Genomic DNA, 22,013 nt, shown 5'->3' with positions numbered 1-22,013 from the left:
GGCTTTGTTAAAAACACAGAGTAAACTTTCAAGAGATATTACAATAAGACCATGGCAAATTCTTCTCCTGATACTTATCAATGTGTATGATTTTGGATTTTAATTATCCCAGGGAATTTTTATGCCCAAGATCCTCAGAATATGATTTTCCCCTCTTCTTACTTTTTCATTAACCTTTTACAAACTATTGTAGTTCACTAATTCTTATTTCCTCTCTTCACTAACCAGCTCACAAATTCCACAGGGGTCTATAGTGTAAGGCTTGATTGCTGTATTTGCATTTCCTACAGGCTTTTCTTGGACTGATGTTAACTGTCCAGCACAGTACCTTGCATTTACCACTGGTTTTCATTGAAAATGTAGCGACCTCTGCTTTCTCTTTACTGTACTCTCTTTAAATTTGCTTAGTGTTTTAATTCTCAAGTACACGTGGTTTTTCATTTATAAGTAAGTATAGCTCTTTAACATTTATTTGGATAGTAAGTCTGCTCATTGCACCTTTTTCATGATAGCCATCATGTAGGTTTCTATTTTGGACATTTTTTCGCTTTAGTAGGAGTTCTGTCTTCTGCTTTCAACAAGGGCAGGAGAAGTCAAAGACTGGCCAGCAGTGGTTGCTGTGTCTTACTGTCCCAGTATTGAAACACCAGAGTGAAACTCGGTTTAGTATTCTTAGCCTTCCTTCTTGTAGCAGGTACAAAAGCTGCCATAAGATTTCCCTGTTGTTTCAAACGACTATAAAAAATTCTCTATCAGCATAACTGTACTGTATATAGAATGGCAAATATAAGCCATGTATAAGAAAACTGTAGAAAAGCTACCCAATTTGTCATTCTTGGTATTTGGAAATTGTGCGTATTACTCATGTATTTATTTTCTTTTCACCTGAATTATTTTTATCTTGATTTTTAAATATTTTCCTTCCCTCTTATGAGTGTAGCAAGATTCTCACTGGCCCTCTTGCAGTTTGTATCTTTATGTGATGATACTCCTTTCCCTCATTTTTATAGACTTTGGCTCTATTTTCTTGACTGCCATCCAATTGTTCTGTCCTGGTCTTTGGACTTTTGATATTTTTAAATCCCTTTTTCCTTCCTACCATTTCGATCTCACTGTGTGTAAAAAAACTATTCAGCCCTAGTATTGCTATACCGTTTTGTAGAGAAATCTCATCCCCATCATATCAAGTATTTATTATAATATTTTTATGATAGTCCATATACCCAATTATACCTACACTTACAGATTTCCTACATCCTTTTGTGATTTTCGTCTTTTTCTCCCCTGTACCCAAATTGTCTCATTCATAGTAAACATCTATTTTCTTATCATGATCTTAAAGAAAACAGAATGATTTGTTGGAAAAGAAAATGTTCACAGTGTAAGTATGTCACACTGTCTAGCTAGTCCTCCTTTTGTGCTATTTGAACCAACCTTTGAAACAAAAGACCCAAGTGAACAACCTACTAAATTACTCACCCTTTGATTCTAATGTGGGTTCCCCACAGTTCTTACACATCCTGTTTCCTTTTTAGATCTCGATGGGTTCAAAATGTGAAACTCCTTCAATATTCAAAATAGCCCTTTTGGGTGTCTCTTTGAAGCCATACCTTTTATTCATCTCAGTTGTATCAGCGGCTGGCACACGGGCCAATGGTGAACATTGAACAAGTAACAGCTGGATTCAGTTTAATTGGGCACGAAGCCTAGAACCTGGCAAAGTTCCTGGCACATAATGAGTGTACGATACCTATTGCTGAGTGCATTACTTGAATGATATTCCGTTGAATATCCCGAATTGGTGCCACCTTGATCTGATCATTTGTTCCCTAAAGCCCTCTGTTCTCTTATTCTTGACCTTAAGATATATATTATTATTGCTCTACCCTTTCTTAACGCCCTTACCTCCTTGAGCCCGACAATGTAGAATTCTCTCTTTTGTTCTTGTATTTTTAAAATTGTTTCTTCTCTAATTGTGTTAAGTTTTTAAAAAAAATCTATATTCTACACAAATGAATTTTTATGTTATACTGTATAACTATACCACTGGAATCTATACAAATGAAATGTCACATTGTACAGCATAGCACCCAGCTTTATTTGTTCCCTTAAGAATTTTCTTCATATTTTGTAATATATCCCACCTCTCACTGACATCTTAAAAGGCAACAGCTTTTTCCTCACTCTGATTCATCTCTCTTGCATTATTTTCCTCCTTTCCAAACAGAAATCATGTACAGCTGCCAAACATATTAATTATTTTGATTCTCATTTTGGCTTTTTCCTCCACATTTTTGTTTTACATCTTTATTGGAGTATAATTGCTTTACAATGGTGTGTTAGTTTCTGCTTTATAACAAAGTGAATCAGTTATACATATACATATGTTCCCATATCTCTTCCCTCTTGCGTCTCCCTCCCTCCCACCCTCCTCCACATTTTATGACATCATTTATTTCTCTTCCAAAAGAATACTTCTGACTTTTTAAAGTAATTTATGCCCATCCTAGAGAATATTTTAAAAATAAAGACAGTATATATAGATTCAAATTCAAATGACCTCTGGACAGTAAGTCACTTACCATCTAGAGATTTTCCACTTTTTTTTCTATGTATATATGTATATATTCTTCTAAACAAAGTTAAAATTATACTATAATATATTCTTTTGTATTATGCTCTTTTAAACTTAGTGTTGTATCATGAATACTTTCATTTCACTAAATATTCTTCAGAACATGATTTTTATCAATGTGAAATATATATTTAGCCAACCCCCTTCTTTGGAACTTGGATACACTTTATTTGTATTTAATTTTTCACTGTTATAAATTATTCCATGAACAACATTTGACAGATAAAATATTGTGTTTGTCTCCGATTTTTTTCTTAAACTCTTGAGAGAAACTAAGTTAAAATTTATATAAACATCTTTATGACTCTTGATACATGTTGTCAAATTTTTCCTCTAAAAATATAATTTTTGTCTTTTCCTACACATAATTGTGGTCCTCCGCTTTTGAGGCCTGAGAATAGAGGGGCATCATTGCAGATCTGTGGTCAATAGCCAGCATGATGAGTCAATCATTTTCATTTATTTGCTGTTGAAATCCCCTCATTTCACCCTTTCTGTGAATACATTAATTTATTCCTTAATTTGTTCCTGTGCTAATTTATTACTCATTTTACTCTTCAAACAATATTCACTCATCAATCCAATGATGAGTGAATATTGAACATCACTGTGTGTCAAAACCTAGGCACCAGGTATGCTGAAGTAATTAAGTCATGGTCCCTGCACTTTGTGGCTACACTTAGTGGCTAATCAGAGGTAGGGACATGATAATACATTCCTATTCATATTTCTTTGGGGAACATACATTTTAAAAATTCTCCTGTATCAATATTAATGATCACTGTCTTCACAAATCTTACATTTCTTATGCATATACATTATATGTTTAAAACGAAAATTTTACACTTATGTGGATTCCTTTCACTGTTTTCCATTATGATAATCCTAAACCTCATCCCTTTAAAGAACAGTAGGTTCCACATTTGCTGTTCTCCTTTGTTATATACTGTGTGCTCTCATTACATATGAACTGTGTGTGCGTGTGTGTGTGTGTGTGTGTGTGTGTAGAAACACATGACAATTTAACAGTGGACATTTCTATGAAAGGGGAATAAAATTATAAATTATGTTAATTTTTTTGTTTTTCTGTGTTTTCCAAACTTTCTACCATAAGCTACGTCTAATCTATAATCAGGGAAAAAACATTTGCAAATTGAAGTTTGTTTACTCAACTATGGCTTTTATGACTTATGGAGCTTACTAACCTCCTATATGCCTGAATACATATGTTTGGCTGAATTTGTTTTGCTGGTTGATGTCTAATTTTTTTGTTTGTTCAAATCATGTTTTTCCAGTGTCCTCTATGGAAATAAAATCACAGAACTCCCAAAAAGTTTATTTGAAGGACTGTTTTCCTTACAGCTACTGTAAGTATTTGATTGTTTCTGATCTGTTGAACCCAAATATATATTTTAGCCAGTGTACCATCTCGTATTTCATGGAGGCTTCAGAAAAATTTGACCCAAAATGACATAGCTTAATGAAATGGAAAAGATTAGTCTAGTGAAGCTAACATTGATGGTGGTTATTTATTTGAAGACACAACACTTTGAAATTGTTCCCAAACCTTTCTTTCCACATTGTCATAAATGTGGGCATCCTGGCTGTTCTGGCATTTATAGTTTGTGGAATCCTTGCCCTTTATGAAATTTCTCTGGTTTGATTTACCAATAATTGGAAAGGAGAAAGACCTGGTAATATGTTTATCCACCTTTGTCCAAAGAATCTGCAACAGTGACAATACTAGAATAACATCCCCCAACACAAAGATGGTGTTTAGTAGCCTAGGACAGAGTGGTAACACTCAAACTAATCTTTAGTGAGAGAATTATCTGTCAATTTCCTGAATTTTGTCTTTAAAGACCACTCTGCTTAGAGAATAGCTACAACTTATTTGTCTCGAAAGAAGTATTTATGATACATATTTATAAGAATAAGACTTGACCCCAGGTGTCTTAATTAATGCTCATATGAAAATGAGATTGAAAAAATACGATAATACTAAGATTGTTAGTTTTGGACCATCAAAGTCTATTCAAATCACTAAACACTTATAGGGTATCTCATTTGGGGTACACACTGACCTAGCTACTGTGGATAGAAAGATGAGTATGATATAATTTTTTCTCTCAACTAGCCCACAGTCAGTCTACTTTAAAATTCTTAAGTTTAGAATGCTATTTTCTCTTTTGGATGTGTGTATTTGTTGGAGTTGGGGTTTGAACCACTTACTTGGTAAAAATTTATTCCTGGTCTCACAAACAGCCCAAAGGTTGATTTTTTTCCTTACCTGATAAATGTATGTTTATAATTACATCCTATTATCCACATTTTAAACTTTCATTATTATGCAGAAACATATTCTATATCACAACACAGTTCATACATATACACACATGTGTCATACATATACATGTGTGTGCACATATACATGTGTGTACATATGTACACATATACACATATGTGTCTGTTCATACAGACACACAAATGAAGCAAATCATTAACAAAACTGTTTAACCTCACTATGTATAGTACTGTCAATTCTGTTCCATTCTCTCTCTCTTCTTAATGCTACATAACTCAATAAATTGATTTTACAACAGACCAATCCGTCATGATAACTACTGACCTTTGTCACCTAGTGACTTTATTTGGGCATCAAATTATTTTTTAACCCTTCATTTGCAGTGAAGTTAGTAAATATTGTTTCTGATCTTGAATAGGATGACTCTATACACATTATAGGTATAGCTAGGTACTATAGCCAAGTGTTGCCTATTTGTTATTTACTTTTGTGTCATTCTTTCACATCTTCTTAGCATTATTCTCCTCACCATTCACTTACATTCTCTTGCTACCACTGTCCTGCCTGGTACCAACACTAAAAACGGCACCTTTTTCTTTCCACACACACTTATTGGTAGTTGTTGTAACAAGTGGGTTGATAAACACTGGGAATCTGTATGTAGATAAACCTTACTAAAAAAGCCGGCTTTCTCCCTCTGCCTTAAGTTCTATCTCTAGACCAAGCCTGCCAGAGCTAATGTGGCACAATAGACTCTTTATGGTTAGTTGAGAATTTGGTTAGGTTAAACATCTTAGATCTGCTTGAACAGATGAGATATTGAGGAGAAGAAGTAGGTAAATGGAAGGAACAAAAGAAAGTAGTGTTCAGTACTGTCCCCCTAATTTCTGGACCACCTGAATGTAAACTAAGTACAAAGTGCTCAGAACGGCACTTTCGTTAGTTGTGTCTTCCAGGCTCCGCATCTTTTCCTTGTCCTTAGCATTGTGCTTTCCAGCTCCTTTCTTAGCTCACTAGTTAGGGAACATGGCCAGTGGGCCGTGTGTTGTGGCCCCAAGTGGGGAGGTATAGGATTAATCAGTCCACACCTCAAACCATGCGTCTAAGCTCTTAAGAAAGTATTATATAGATCACAGAGAAAACCAAAACTGCAGTTTCTGAAGGAAGATAAAAAAAGAGTACAGCAGGGAGAACCACCACTAGAAAGTCCTGGCTTTGCATGTGCAGGGAATTGAGGTCTTAAAAAGGCAAGTAAAACTGGAATACCCTGAATTACAGAGATTCTGGTGGGCAAATGGGTTCAGTGGGTTAGATAAGAAAGCATCATACCCAAACCACATAGCACATATTTTTTGAGCTACTAAATATTTGTTAAAGTCCGAAGTATCAAAGCTCTGAACTGAATGGTGACAGAGAAAAAGAAGTATCAAAGAAAATTCTCTGCCCCTGGAGGGCTAAACTGTCTTTGGGCAAACATGAGGGCCTCTATAAAATAGTTGACAAGACTAGGTAGCACTGACTGACTTCCTAGAGGAAGGAATACATTAGTTGGGTGGCAGTTGTATTCTGGAAAAGTCTTGTTCTGGAGAAGGTGGACCTTCTGTGAGACCTTGATAGGCCAGAAGGTTGAGGCAGGTGGAGAGTCGGGCAGACACAGGGACATATAACCTACAAGAATGATGTTTGCCCAAGTGTGATCTGTAAACCACAGTTCCACAGAATATTGATGCAGAATACCACTGATATATATGAGAAAAAACAAGTTTGTGGGATATTATGTTAAACCAAGTGAAATGGATATGTATAATGCAGAATGAGGGTCTTCGTGTGATAATGCCACTCTCCAAGAGGGTTATAAAGTAGTCGTTCAACAACAAATATTTATTGAGCACCTAGCACATGCCAGGCATGTGGGAAACAACAGAGAACAAAATAGACTAATATCCCTGTTGTCTGGACCTTATACCCTTGGGAGAGGGTTCATGCAGATGGCAGTCAGCAAGAACATAATAAATAAGCAAATCACACGTAACAGAAAGAAATGTGTATTTAAGAAAATAGAAAAAGTAGATTAAAGTAAAGGAATTGAGATGCTAAGGATAGGGGAGGGGCAAAGACAGGCTGATGGTATTGGAGGGAGTGGCGGGGGGAGGCTGAATGGAAAAGGTGACATTGCAGCCGACTTGAAGAAGCAACATAGTTAACCAGGCAGACATCTGGGAGAAGAGCCTTCCAAGCAGAGAAGAGAGTCTGGCAAGGAGACCTGTGTGGCTGGAGCTGAAACAGCCAGGAATAGAAAACTTGGAGGTTGTAAAGTTCAAAAAAGGAACCAAAGATCCCATTGGGCATTATGGGCTATTGTCAAGTCTTAGGTTTTATTCAGAGCAAACTGGGAGTTGTTGCATTGTTTTGAGAGAGGAGTGATGTATTCTGGTCTATGTTTAGAAGTCACTCTGGCTACCGTTTTGAGAATGGACTGAACTTCTTTTTCACAGAGCAGCTCCAGGGACTAATGTTTTATAAGAACTTTATGGTGCCCTTGACAGGAGAAACTGGCTCTCACCCACCTTTGTCTATTGCTGTACTTCTACACATTCCAGAGAATATATTTAATAATCTTTGTTGAATAAATGTATAAGTACCACTAGATTTAGTCAATCCAATCATTAGACATGACCCATGCTTTATCTGCCATGACCCCAAATCTTCAGCCTGTGATACCTCAATGATTACTTAATGTTAAGGGTAAAAGAAATGGATTTCTTGTTTGGGTTTTCTCAAGAACAACAGAGTCTTGAAGATGGGTTAATGAGATACTACACTTTAATCCTACGACTATTTAATCAAACAGATTATTGAATGCCAACAAGATAAACTGCCTTCGGGTAGATGCTTTTCAGGATCTGCACAACCTGAACCTCCTCTCCTTATATGACAACAAGCTTCAGACCATCGCCAAGGGGACCTTTTCACCTCTCCGTGCCATTCAAACCATGTATGTATATAGGATTTGGGTCAAACCTGATGACCATTGTATTCACTCTGAATTGGAGAGTTGAGTTCATTGCAAGTCATGTGTAAAAGTGTTCTGTATGTGTTTCTGAAAGGCATTTGGCCCAGAACCCCTTTATTTGTGACTGCCATCTCAAGTGGCTGGCGGATTATCTTCATACCAACCCAATCGAGACCAGTGGTGCCCGCTGCACCAGCCCCCGGCGTCTGGCAAATAAAAGAATCGGACAGATCAAAAGCAAGAAATTCCGTTGTTCAGGTAAGTTCTTACTCTGTGTAACATTTCCGCAGCGTTACCCAAAACAGTAGTGAGATGTACAGACAGCTGGCCTTGAGCTGAATTACCAAACATTGCAGAATCGTATTTCTTTTTCTTCTGCCCATGAAGGAAAAGAACTGTAGTCACAATTCATGTAGCACTCCTACATGTAACCTTTTTAACACAATATCCAGCAGAAGAAATAAAGAAAAAAAGACGCCTGGATACTTCATACTATAATCCCAGGGTTTGAATTTAACAGGGGCCTTTTATCTAACTCAGTGCCTTTAAAAGGCTGTAAGTCTCAAGTTTGTTGTATTGTTTTTCACTGAGCAAGAGTAAAGTAATTAATCATGTTTCCATTTCTTTAAGAAAGTGAACTGAGATTTGGTTACTTGATTTGCTCAGGCTCAGAAGTAGGGGAAAAAAAAGCTCTGGATTCCTTGCTTCTCACACTGAATGCTGTTTTCTTGTTTTGCATTCTCACATTTTGAATAGGACTGTGAGGGTACATTCTTTTTCCAAAAGGCCATCTTTTAACACTTTGGGAATATTACGTTTACTTATAAAAAGTGAAATATAGATGCATTTTATTAATATTAAAGGGAAAACTTACTTCGTTGAAATTTACTGTTTGCTTAGGTATAATCTTTTCTATTTTCTCATAATAAAGTGCATTCTATATGTTTTGGGTAGTATGCTACCTAACTATTCCAGGAGTTATTTCACATTCGGCAGTTAATTTATACTAGGAAGCTAATATCAAAACAAAGCCCTTTATTGTCCATGGTTCCAGATGCATTTCCTACTCACTGTACATGATTATACTTCAGCCACTGCTGTGAATATACATTTTCACTTAATTATCTATAGTAACTTTAGTCCATTCTTAATCTAATATAACTCATATCTCTGCTTGCTGACATTCAGGTGCATCTTCTATTTTTTTTCTCTTTTTTTATTTAGCTAAAGAACAGTATTTCATTCCAGGTAGGTTTTGCTTGGTAGTAGGACTAACTGCAGACACCTTTTCCTCACCTTATAAAATGTAGCTTCTAAAACTTTGATATGCATGCTTTGGAAAATCCAGTGGGTACTCTGTAGCTATATTTCCTTCTGCATAGATCACTTGTAGCTGTTTCCTGAAAACCTGACCTTTGCATGCAGCTTCTGATGTTAAACATATTACTATTAAACTCCCACCTTTTTCTCTCTCTCTCACTTTGGCACATTATCTGAAATTTCTCACAGTAGCTAAAATGTTTCAATCTATGGCTTTCTACTTAAATAATTTTCTCTCCTTATGTTGTATATCTGCCCTTTCAACCTGTTTTTAAAATATAGCATCTTAAGCTGGTTTTAAAGACAGAGACCTTTCTGTTGTCAAAGAACTAGTTCTACATGAAATCAGTCTCAAACACACAACTGTGTTTTCCATCATGAAATTTACTTTTTTATAGAGATTTTTTATACTAAAAAAGTATCCCTTACTTTTTGCTTTACTTTGTTTGCTGTTGCTTCACTTTTTATACCAAAGCAGCAACTTCCTGCTGATTTATGTGCAGTTGGACTTTGCTTGTGATTTAAAATTCTTACATCCCTGGAGTCACAGTATAACTCCACGAAAACAATATTGACATCCATCCTGAAAGCATCAGAAGTTCATGGGCACCAAGTGCCTTGGATAACTTAGGCAGATGAATGGAATGTTTCTTAGAAAAATAATTGAAATGTTTTACCACTGCAGCCTTAACACTATCAAGGCTGATGATTCTAGAACTAGCTCTTTGGAATATGTTTCTTTACTTATTTTTTCCTTGCCTGCCAATTGTGTAAAATGCCTCTTGACTTGTTTGTTTTAAACCATTATATAAAAATACATGTTAGTAGTTCATTGGCTACATTTACAATATCCTGGGTATATTCTAGACTCTAATATATCTTAATAGTTATAAATTAAAAAAATATTTATAAGGTGTTAGTATGAAAAAACGTACTTATTTTCTTAAGAAGAACTCTGGGTTTGGTCTCTATTTTAAGGAGATATGCGTTGCTTGCCATTGTTGAATTATAATATGAATAATTGTATGCATCTAACAGATTTTGTTTCATTACACATTTTGACTTGAATGATCAGTAATATATATATTACACTGGCTGCATAAGAAGTAACATGTTGAAAAGAACAGTTGATTGGCCTTCATTGGCAATCTTTAAAATTCAGTGTTTTTACCCAATTATTAAGTAGAAAGTCATCTGATAGCTATTACCCAGAAAAAGCCATTTTGAAAAACAGAACCCCTATAGGATAAAACATCGATATTACTTAAATCCCCAAATTAGAGAAGTGAATATAATTATCAAATTATTCAGTCTGTCACATTTAAATATGCTTTATCAATAATTTAGAAATTAATATTTCAAATTCACCAAATAAGGAACAAAAGTCAGGTTGTTTTCATAAATTCTGATACAGTTTTGTCCTCTTATTAACAGCAGCCAAAATAGGTTTGGGGAAAAAAAAAAAAACCCAAAACTTTTATGTCAGATATCATGGCTTAATTGTGAATTTCTGGTCATTCAATTTACATGATTTAAACAAATAATTATAGAAGTCAGGACTCAGAAGAATTCTTTGGGCCTCTCCTCCCTTTTTTTTTCCAGATTTTAATTAAAATATGAGCTTGCCTAAAGAGCAACCATAAAATAAGCATTACCATTGCATTGAATGCAGATTATTTTCAATGTAAAATACCTCGTGTATCTGTCACTTAGACTTTGTTCCCTGTATTTCCTTATTTCACTTTTTAAATGAAAGCTTAAACTACAATACAACAGATCCTCAATAAATGCCACAACATTAATTGGCAAATGTAATGAAACTGTTATATTCAGCTTTGCAAACTTCTTCCGAGATCCTGATTCCATTTCAATTAAGTGACATTATTTATAAGTTGGAAAGATCATTATGAAGCATGTAAGCTACAACCTAAGGTTTAATCCAAGTGTTCCGGTGATAGTCCTTGAAGATCTCACGATTAGTTTTTCACTTCATTTTACATGTCTACTTGCCTACCACCATTCTGGATAGCATCTAGAGATTACAGGGAGCACTCAAAGAAAATTTATCTTGTGGAGACTTCATTTTTTTAGAGGAATTGACAAGAACTTAATTTGTGCTGTGCATCTTGTATGCCATTGCTTTTCCTGTACTGCTGTGCTTCAAAAAATGATTATGAAAGTTTACAAAGCATGACGATTCTTGTCACACCAGGCCATTCCCCGATAATTGCCACAGTAAGGGAGGAAGGAAGAGACCTGAGTGAGTTTTATATACGTGTATGTGAATCTTAACTGGGTTTACTGTCTTTCTTTCCTTCTCGGTGATCTTTACTTTTGCAGGAATTCACCATTTTGGCTGTAAGTAAAAGTGTCTGATCTGAAACATGATATCCTCCCTTTTCAATCCTGATGTATCTTCTTTTAGTCTCACTCTTTTGCACCCTTTTTTTTTTTTTTTCCAAGAAGAAACCACAGATCTTTTGAGCCTCTCTGTTGTCCTTGTAGCGCACCTTCAACTTCTTCCTGGATGTTTTTTCCCGAAAGCTGTTGTTTCCATTCTGCAGTTCTGAGGAACGTTGGAGGCACCTTTCAGTATAGCCCCTTCTTTGTGTTTCCAGGGAATCTTCGGTAGTAATACTCTTACTATGGTCATAAACATTCTGCGGGGAGAATGCATGTCATGTAAACAGTATTACATTTCCAGAACGTCTGTAGCTTTTCTCCTGCTTCCCTTCATCTTTCCTCTTGGTCTTACCTTTGGCCTAGTGGATGGTGTAGTGGTTATGTAGCGAGATTTTCTGTTGTGCTTGATCTAACCATGTGGTTGCCAGGTATGAGTAAAACATGGTTCCGTCAAGCACCATGGAACGTCACGCAGCTTTCTACAGCATGACAAGCTGCTGAGGCTTAAATCAGGATTTACTTGTTTCTTTTTATAAAATCAAAATGAACAAAAGAGGGCTTTTTAAGCATTTCTGAAGATTATGTGAGAGGGAGAGAATAATAAAAGACCATAGAAAATTTAAAAACCTGAGTCCATCTATTTGCCTTGAAAGCCCTAATTGAAAATGATATCTAGGCATATGTTTATTACTGGATACATTTTAAATTCTTGACTCAGAGAAAAAATAAACTTTTTCACGACTAGTAGCCATTGTGTGATTAGCTGTCAAATAGTCTAGAATGGCTCATAACTGGATCAGCAGAAAGTACAGCTGTGAAAAGCTCAACTCTGTTAATGTTTTCCTGTCCTGTGAATCTGGTTACTCTTTTTTCCAGCAAATTCCAAGCCCTTGTTTTAACCCTCTCCTGACATCCATTGACCAAAATTCCCCAAGTTGTCTCCCTGCTGCATAATCTATAGTTATCTTACTTTTTTCTTCCTACAAATAAACAAATATTCTAACCTTCAGACTCAGTATCTTCTTTTCTGGCTTGAATCCTCACTAGGTACAGAAGATTATCGATCAAAATTAAGTGGGGACTGCTTTGCCGATCTGGCTTGCCCTGAAAAGTGCCGCTGTGAAGGGACCACAGTAGATTGCTCCAATCAAAAACTCGCCAAAATCCCAGACCACATTCCCCAGTACACTGCAGAGCTGTAAGTTCATCTCCCAACAAAATCCTATTTGGGAGGGCAGGAATGAAAGCATCAAAGCATTGGGATTTTTGTCTTGCCCTTTCATTCTCAATAATTACATTAATTTTATTTGACACACATTGGCATAACTCTTCTTTGTACAAGTATATGTATTAGAGGTTTTCTTACTTCATCTTTCTGGCCCAAGATACAACTACAGAAGTTAACTCACCTCTCAAAAATTCAGTTAGCACTTAGTAGTGCTAATAATAATACATTCATTTGATATTTATTTCTTGGATATTACTTATGTCCAAACCCATTTCTAAGCACTTAATAGATTTTTAATGTAGTCTTTTCAGCAACCAAATAAAATAGTTTGGAGTCACCATTTTGAATCTGTGTTAATTATGAATTCAATCAGTCATTTTTTTATCAGCTGTGCTACTTCACTGACTCACAAGTGGAAGGATTCAATGTTTACCAAGTATGAAGCACAAAGGATGGTTTTTTCCTGAACAATGGATATCATAGCAGGAAAAGCTAAAAAGACAGAGTGTAATCAGATCTATATTTATAACACTAACATAGGGCCTAACACATACGAGGGTCTAAAATATGTTTGAATCATTTATAGATTCTGTGCCCATGTATGTTGGCCTTCACTGACTTTATTTATAAAAGTATGACATTTAATGTTAGTGTTTCTAAAAATCCAAGAAAAACCTAGTGAAACCTCATCATTTTTAGAACATCTTAGCAATGTTTATGTCTAGCACCATCTGGTATTTTTCATTAACTGCTTTGCAAAGTTGGTTGTCTTTTTGTGCATGTATAATTCTCTTGTCTTCAACTAGATTATAGCCCCTTGATGACAGAGATTGTGTTTTATAGTTTATCTCCCACAGTGCCTATACTCATGCCTGTTACTTAATGAATTTTAAGCAATTTGAATAATTAAAAATAATATAATGCTTTCAAAAAGATGGCAGAAACTCACTACCTAGTGGTTTTAATGATGCTTTTTAAAATTTCTGTTAGTTCATGAAGCTATTTCATAGGTCCAGGACTTTAGAAATGCATGGAGATCATGCAGTAAAAGCCATGAACTCTCTATTTACTATCATGTAGGGAGTTACATTTATTTCCAATAATACCACAAACAATAATTCAAATTTTATCTTCCAGCATGATAACACTTTAAATAAGTTTACTTGTCACTCAAGAATTTAGAAATTTATATCTAATTCATCTTTCAGCAAAAGTTGTGTGTGTTTTAAGAAATTAAGATTTTTTTTTTAATTATACCTTTAAAAATCAGTACTGGGAAGAAAATATATATTTTTTTTTTTTTCTTTTTTTTTTGCGGTACACGGGCCTCTCACTGTTGTGGCCTCTCCCGTTGCGGAGCACAGGCTCCAGACGCGCAGGCTCAGCAGCCATGGCTCACGGGCCCAGCCGCTCCGCGGCATGTGGGATCTTCCCGGACCGGGGCACGAACCCGTGTCCCCTGCATCGGCAGGCGGGCTCTCAACCACTGTGCCACCAGGGAAGCCCGGAAGAAAATATTTGTAAAACATATATCTAAATATCGGCTAAATATATAAATATCTAAATATATCTAAATATCTAAATATCTGCTCAGGGACTCATATTCAGAATACATAAGGAGCTCTTACAACCCAACAATTAAAATGTACCTTACCCAGTTAAAAAGTGGTCAAATTATTTGTATGGACATTTCTCCAAAGAGATATACAAATGAGCAATAAGCACATGAAAAAATACCCAGTATCCGGATTCCCTGGCGGCACAGTGGTTGAGAGTCCGCCTGCCGACGCAGGGGACGTGGGTTCGTGCCCCGGTCTAGGAGGATCCCACATGCCGCACCGCGGAGCGGCTGGGCCCGTGAGCCATGGCCGCTGAGCCTGCGCGTCCAGAGCCTGTGCTCCGCAGCGGGAGGGGCCACAACAGTGAGAGGCCCGCGTACCACAAAAAAAAAAAAAAATAGTATCATTAGGCGTGAAGAAAACGCAAATCAAAACCGTAATGAGGAAAAACAAAAAAACATAATGAGAAAGCACTTCACATCCAGTGGAATGGCTTTTTAAAAAGACAGTAATAGGTGAGAGAAATTGGGCCCCTCATACATTGCTGGTGGGAAGGTAAAACAATGCAGCACTTTTGAGAAACTTTTGAGTTGGGCTCTTCCTCAAGGAGTTAAACGTAGATTTACCACGTGACACAGCAATTTCACATCAATGTACATAACCAAGAGAACTGCAAACATACAGCCATACAAAATCTTGTATGCCGGTGTCCTAGCGGCATTATTTATAATGATTAAGAAGTGAAAGCAACTCAAATATCCATCAGCTGATGAATGGATAAACACATGTGGTATGTCCACACAATGGAGTGTACTTTGGCCATAAAACAGAATGAAGTACTAACCTATGCTACACATGAAAGAACCTTGTAAATATTATGCCATGTGAAAAAAACAGACACAAAAGGCCACATTTTGTGTGATCCCATTTATAAGAAATATTCAGAATAGGAAAATCCACAGAGACAGCAGGTAAATTAGTGGTTGCCGGGGATTGAGGCAGTGGGGGGCAGCAGACTGAGAATGACCGCTAATGGGTATGGAGTTTCTTTTTTGGATGATGAGTATGTTCTGGAATTAGGAAGCAAAGACGGTTGCACAAGCTGGTGAATATTTTAAAAACCACCGAATTGTACACTTTAAAAGGGTACATTCTGTGGTGTGTAAACTGTATATCAGTAAAGCTGTTGATACATATTTATGGAGAAGTGACTAGAAATAAAATATCCTAAAGTGCTTTTGGAGGCAGGGTTAATAGTGGAAAAAAAAAGTTTGAGAAACTTTGTTCTACAGATTACTGAATGAGAGTTGGTTTTGAATTTCGATGATTGGTTTTCTTCACTACGTGCTTCTTAATATGTTTTATTTTGGTCATTAAAATATGGGATAAATTGGAAAAGATCTGTACTTCCCACAAATTTTCTGTGATATGTGTCCTATATTTTGCTTTAGGATATTCATTAAATAATGTTATAATTCTGTACAAGAAATAAAATTTAATCTCTTCCTGACTGTTGGGAATGAAACTTTTCTGTTTCTGTTTTCCCTAGACGCCTCAATAATAATGAATTTACAGTGTTGGAAGCTACAGGCATCTTCAAGAAACTTCCTCAATTACGTAAAATGTAAGCCATATATTAACCATCTTTTTAAATATCTGTAGTGCTGTGTTTTCTTATACCTTTGCAGTTTTATTTAGATTTCGTAGGAAATTGGAAAATACAAAAGATTCAGAGACATGTCTATACAGTGACTACCTGTGACATGAATTTAGGGTAAACTCTGAAAGGAACCTAAGTAATTGGCTCTTTCCTATGTATTCCAGTGATGGCTACCATGTTTTCTGTAGCAGAACCCTAGCATCTTACCTTAACTCAGACAGCTAGTTTGTTATGTAGCCACAGCAGGATCCAGCAAACTAAGTGCATTAGAGATGAGTTCAGTAATGTTTTGTAACTTCCTTTACTGTTCCCCAAACCATGCTGTTATTTCTCTTTCAGCACGTTCATGTCAACTGTTTGACTTTTTGCTTCATTAAACTTACATTAGAAGAAAGTCAAAATTAATGATTGGTAAACTGACTTGATAGCTCATTTGTGTTACTACATGTCCGCAACTCATATTTTAAAATAAGTTTATAAGCTCAGCAGTTCCAGCAACACTCTGACAGTAACCCTCCCCCACCCAAGGTGGATGGAAAGAGGGACAGGACAGAGGCCAAGAATGAGGGTCCATGGAGCACCCTCCACATAACAGGAAACATCAGGAGAAGGAAAGAAGCATAGTTCTGTGATATCTGTGCTTTCATATATGTAACTGGTCCACAGTCACATAGGCTATAAGTGGCAGAGCAGACTGAAAGCATTTCCTGTGCACTTGACCCACATATTACACTGCCTCCCAAAGAGTTTCTAAGTTCTTAACTGTCCTCCTTTTTCACTGACGTTAACTGCTTTTTCTTTTTAGCTCTAAGATGCTTTTCAATTCAATACATATTTATTCAGCAGCTGCTATGTGCAGTGTTCTGAAAGGAATAAAATGGTACCTAAAAATGATCCTTGTTCTGTGGGCATCCCTGGTCTTAGAGTGAGCCTTGAGAAAGAGAGAGAACCTATAGGAAGATGTTACCTCAACTGGATGTTCTTGCCCTCTGGGCAAGCCTTAGTATTTTGTATGATACAAAATACTGGCAGTTAAGTTGGTTGTTTTGACATATTATTACATGAGAAAAAGTTTAACTGGGAACAATCTCAGATTCAGATACATTTCTGATGCTATCTAAATGCAAACATAGTCTTTCCTTCTTTTCTCTATCCAGTTGTCTTCTTTGAGTCATTAATTCATTCAACAGTTTTAATCGGGCACTTCTTTGAAAAGTTTCTTAGTAAGTGTGGCGGCAAACATAAAAGTTTACACAACTCAGTACCTGACCTCAAGAGTTTTATATCCCTGGGGGCCCTGGCAGATCATTGATCAGGCTGGTACTTTTCAGCATAGATATTTCTCCTTTGTATTATTATCACTTTGGCTTGATGGAATCAGGAAGTGGTGACTTTTCAGAGCCTTGGGAATGCCAGGCAGTGAAGAGCTTAGAGTTTTTGTGGAAGACGTTCATTCAGTAGAAGAAAATGATCAGACATGTTGTCTCAGTGCCCTCGTTGTTAGAAAGAAATTGTTTCAAATATTTGTTTCAACCATTTTTATTTAGAAATTTTAGCAACAATAAGATCACAGACATTGAAGAGGGAGCATTTGAAGGCGCAGCTGGTGTAAATGAAATACTTCTCACGAGTAATCGTTTGGAAAATGTTCAGCATAAGATGTTCAAGGGATTGGAAAGCCTCAAAACTTTGTAAGTATTCTTATTTGCATTGTGATTCTTCTACCACAGGATTGTAATTCCCAGGTCATTATATTCCTGGAAGGGGGAATAGCTCCTGCTTTTCCTCATCCCCCCCGATGTCTGCTCTGTCTCTGTCTCTCTATATCTGTCTCTGTATCTGTCTCTCTCTCTGTCTGTATCTCTCTCTCTCTCTCTTTCTCTCTATCACACATACACACACACACACACACACACACGCACACGCACATTTTGTAGAGGCAAACGTCCCTGGGGCTTCCCTGGTGGCACAGTGGTTAAGAATCCGCCTACCAATGCAGGGGACATGGGTTTGAGCCCTGGTCCGGGAAGATCGCACAGGCCGTGCATGGAGCAACTAAGCCCGTGCGCCACAACTACTGAGCCTGCGTGCCACAACTACGGAAGCCCACATGCCTAGAGCACAAGCTCTGCAACAAGAGAAGCCACCGCAATGAGAAGACTGCACACTGCAACCAAGAGTAGGCCCTGCTCACTGCAGCCAGAGAAAGCCCACGCAGCTACAAAGACCCAACGCAGCCAAAAATAAATAAATAAAATAAATTAATTTATTAAAAAAAAAAAACAGTCCTTGACTCTGATACCTCTGACTTCAGTATGCCGCTTGCAAATGATCAAAAGAACCTCTCCTGGCTGTTGAATCTTCAACAAAAAAGATCATCTTTGCTCCAGTGCTTGTACAGATCTGGCTCCTCTGTTCTTCCTTAGAACAATCATTCTCTTTCCTTTTCCTCAAATACCTCCACCTAATACTCTCTCTTGGCCCAAGGTTGCTAGCTTCAGAACCCACTCCAACACCTGCAGCAGAATAAGCCTAGCTGGAGACTGCCTTCATCTGCCCCTGCAAGGTCTTAGTGAAAAAGAGAAAAACTGGCTGGTGGTATATCTTTTACTGTCTATTTCAAAGAAAACATGCTAAGTGTATGTCTACTTACTCAGTGGTAGGGAGGTTGGGAAAAAGAAATCCTATGTGTTTCCAGAAGGTTGTTGGCCAAGGAAGATGGGGCTTGAATTGACGAGTAAGGACAACACTTTGAGTTACTTGAATTTTCTTCTGTGTGTATGCGTATTTTTCATAATCTCTAAAGCATAAAATTATGTTTGACAAAAGTGGTGGCCTAAATATTGGAAGAGACACCAACGAAACTCTGAAGCCTTTGGAAGACACGAAGGAAATTATTTGTAACCAAGACACGCCCTTGGGAATTGCAAGCTCTACTGTCTCCCCCAAACCCTCACCCTGCCCCATGCAGCCACCAAGAGCCCTCGTGCCCAGGGTAACTGAGAGCCAAGGAAGTTCATTGCCTGCCCTTTATCAGATGTAGAGGGAGAAGGCATTTCCCCAGCCAGCAGCATCCCCAATTCATATCCTACTCAAAAAAGCCCCTGCCCATGAAAGGAGAGCTTCCTGAGGTAGCCTGGAGCCAAACCATCCAACACAGCCAACCTGCCACCTGCTGACCGCTCCCATGGGCTAACTAGGAGTCCCTTCGAAATGCAAAATGTAATGCAAATATCCCTTTGGTCTTTTTATGGAGGAGATCCTGGGAGTGTAGAACGGGGACAGAGAAGATATACTTATATACTATAAGTAGGGGTTATATCTACTCCTGCCCCTATTCCCCTCCCCCAAGCTGCCTCAGGTAACTCAGCAAAACATAAATCCTGCAGCAGGCAAAAGTCTCCCTTCTTAAATAGTAGCCAAGTGACTGTTGTAACTAGAACCTTCTCCTTAAGGGGGCCGTGTGAGTCGGGATGGGGAGGGGAGGATGAGGGGTGAGCCTGTAACTACCTACATTAGATAGCCTTGGGCTGCTGTAACAAGATAAGTGACTTAAGCAACAGGAATTTGTTTTGTCATTGTTCTGGAGGCTGGAAGTCCAAGATCAAGGTGCTGAGAGGGTTGGTTTCTGGTGAGGACTCTTTTCTTGGCTTGTAGATGGCTACCTTCTCTCTGTGTCCTTGCGTGGCCTTTCCTCTCTGTGCGGGAAAAGAGAGCTCTGGTGCCCCTTCCTCTAAGGACACCAGTCCTATCAGATTAGGGCCCCACCCTTAGGGCCTCATTTCACCTTAACTACCTCCCTAAAGGCCCTGTCTCCAAATACAGTCATACTGGGGGTTAGGGCTTAAGGCTATGAATTTTAGGGGGACACAGTTCTGTCCATAGCACCACTCCAAAGAGTTTATCCAAGTATTCTTTTCTGGCTAGGTCCAGTCACAGGACTCTCTGTGAGACAAGTTCTCTAAATTCAGCCTTCTCCTTTGTTATATTTCTAGCAATGTTTTTATGCCTCTTGTGTTTTGGCACCTGAGACAGACACCCACTGACTCTCTACTTAATCCCACTGTACCTCAAGCAGCAAAACAGATCGTTTAGACCAAGCTAGGAGTATTAACAGTTCTTCTGTGGGTTTATTGGGACATAGCTGTTGCTTTAAGTGGTCTCTTTCAGCTTGGAGCTATAAAGATTTTGACAAGACCCTCCTCACAGCCTGTAGACTTCTCAACCCTTTAGGACTAGTAAACCTCTTAGTTCGTACATGTACATATTTCAGTGGGTCTTTGAACCCCCGACGTTGCAGGCAAAATGTGGTACATATGTGTGCTTGTGGATTTTTCCAGTGACGGAAAGCAAAGCTTTTTTCGACTTTTCCCAGGAGTCTGTGACTCCAACAAGATTAAGACCAAATGTTCTTTACTATTTATGACAAAGGATAGTACTGATAGGACTACTTTTCTGTTGTGCATTTGTTTCCTAACATAAAACGATGCCTTGATAAGGAGGGCATTATCCTTTCTCGTTGTCTGCGACTTAGCGAATGCAACAGCTGATATTTCTTATTTATTATAGGACAATCTAGAATTTTAAAGGAATGCTTTGTTGTTCTTTTTGCAGTCTTCTATCAGGGTGATCAACCCATGTCTAGAAGCATTAAGGAAAATATTAACTTTTCAGAAACTCTGAATAAAGTTTATGGCAACTGTTCATCTTTACATGGGAGTTTAAGAAGCTTTTCATTCCTTTTCTAAGCCCCACAAATAAACATTTTGGGAAAAGAATCGAGAAACAGCTAAAATTTTAGCAGTGATGAAGAAATGACAAAAGTGTTAATCCTGTTAATGGCAATGACTAAAGAAAAAATGGTCAGAATTTTTTTCAAGAGGAATTTTATTGTGAACAACTGGGATCTCTTAAGTATTGCCTCCTTTTAAGTCTAAACTCAAAACAAATAATTTGCTCAGGCTTTGTGGAAGCTCAGTCAGGTTTGCCTCCTCCAGCCTGTGTTGACATTGACTTGGCTGTGAGTCCCTGAGATGCCCTCAATTCTTCATTTTCTGTGGCTATTGATTCTTTTTTGCCTCCTTTCTCTTCAGCAGCAAATGTAATGCTTCTCAGAATATATAAATCATGGGGCTTCAAGGGCTTAGAGAGCTGTAGGTGAATTAGGACATTATGTAACAGTGCAAACATAATTGTATCATTAAAGGAAAACATTCTGCCCTCACTAGATGGGGCTGTAAGCTGGTGCTGAGGCTCATGAGTTTTTGTAACTGAATGTTATCACTGACAACTCCAAGCATTTTGTTCTAGCACAAGGTTCTTAATACAGTCGGCTCTCCATATCCACGTGTTCTGCATCTGCAGATTCAAGCATCCGCGGTTAATGCAGAACCCGTGGATATGGAGGGCCACAGATTTTGGTATACGCAGGAGGTCCTGAAATGAATCTCCCAGGGATACCAGTGGATGACTTGTACATATCTACAGCAATTCCTAGTGACAGGAGAACATTCAGAAAGCAGGAATGAATGCTACACATTTGCAAAGAGGGGTTGTTTCGGTCTTAAGATAGGCAAAATCGATTGCCTGATATTTTATCTCCTTAATGATGTTGTATTTTTTTCCCTCAGGATGTTGAGAAGTAATCGTATAAGCTGCGTAGGGAACGACAGTTTCACAGGACTCAGTTCTGTGCGTTTGCTTTCTTTATATGATAATCAAATTACTACAATCGCACCAGGGGCTTTTGATACTCTCCATTCTTTATCTACTCTGTAAGTATGAAAAATAGTCTTCATTTATGTATTAATTGAGCCAGTGTATTATATTTATTACTTTTATTGATAAGATTTTAATGCATTACTAAGCATTTCATAAAAATGAGATCAAA

At 37.6% G+C, this 22,013-nt stretch overlaps 1 protein-coding gene across 2 annotated transcripts in view; it reads left to right on the top strand.

The window, feature by feature from the left end:
* SLIT2 (slit guidance ligand 2) overlaps positions 1–22,013 on the top strand; it is a 386,109-nt gene that overhangs the window by 288,105 nt on the left and 75,991 nt on the right. Inside the window, exons 12-19 of one of the 2 annotated variants that reach the window (XM_012531741.3) lie at positions 3,931–4,002; positions 7,792–7,935; positions 8,048–8,211; positions 9,178–9,201; positions 12,724–12,874; positions 16,013–16,087; positions 17,671–17,814; positions 21,754–21,897. In XM_012531741.3, coding sequence (XP_012387195.1) covers positions 3,931–4,002; positions 7,792–7,935; positions 8,048–8,211; positions 9,178–9,201; positions 12,724–12,874; positions 16,013–16,087; positions 17,671–17,814; positions 21,754–21,897 — 918 coding nt within the window. The remainder of the gene's footprint in view (positions 1–3,930; positions 4,003–7,791; positions 7,936–8,047; positions 8,212–9,177; positions 9,202–12,723; positions 12,875–16,012; positions 16,088–17,670; positions 17,815–21,753; positions 21,898–22,013) is intronic. The other variant, XM_012531743.3, reaches the window with a different exon arrangement.

Source organism: Orcinus orca, chromosome 4 (genome assembly GCF_937001465.1).
Source record: "Orcinus orca chromosome 4, mOrcOrc1.1, whole genome shotgun sequence".
NCBI classification, from domain to species: Eukaryota; Metazoa; Chordata; class Mammalia; order Artiodactyla; family Delphinidae; genus Orcinus; species Orcinus orca.
This window is presented reverse-complemented; position numbering and strand designations above follow the sequence as displayed.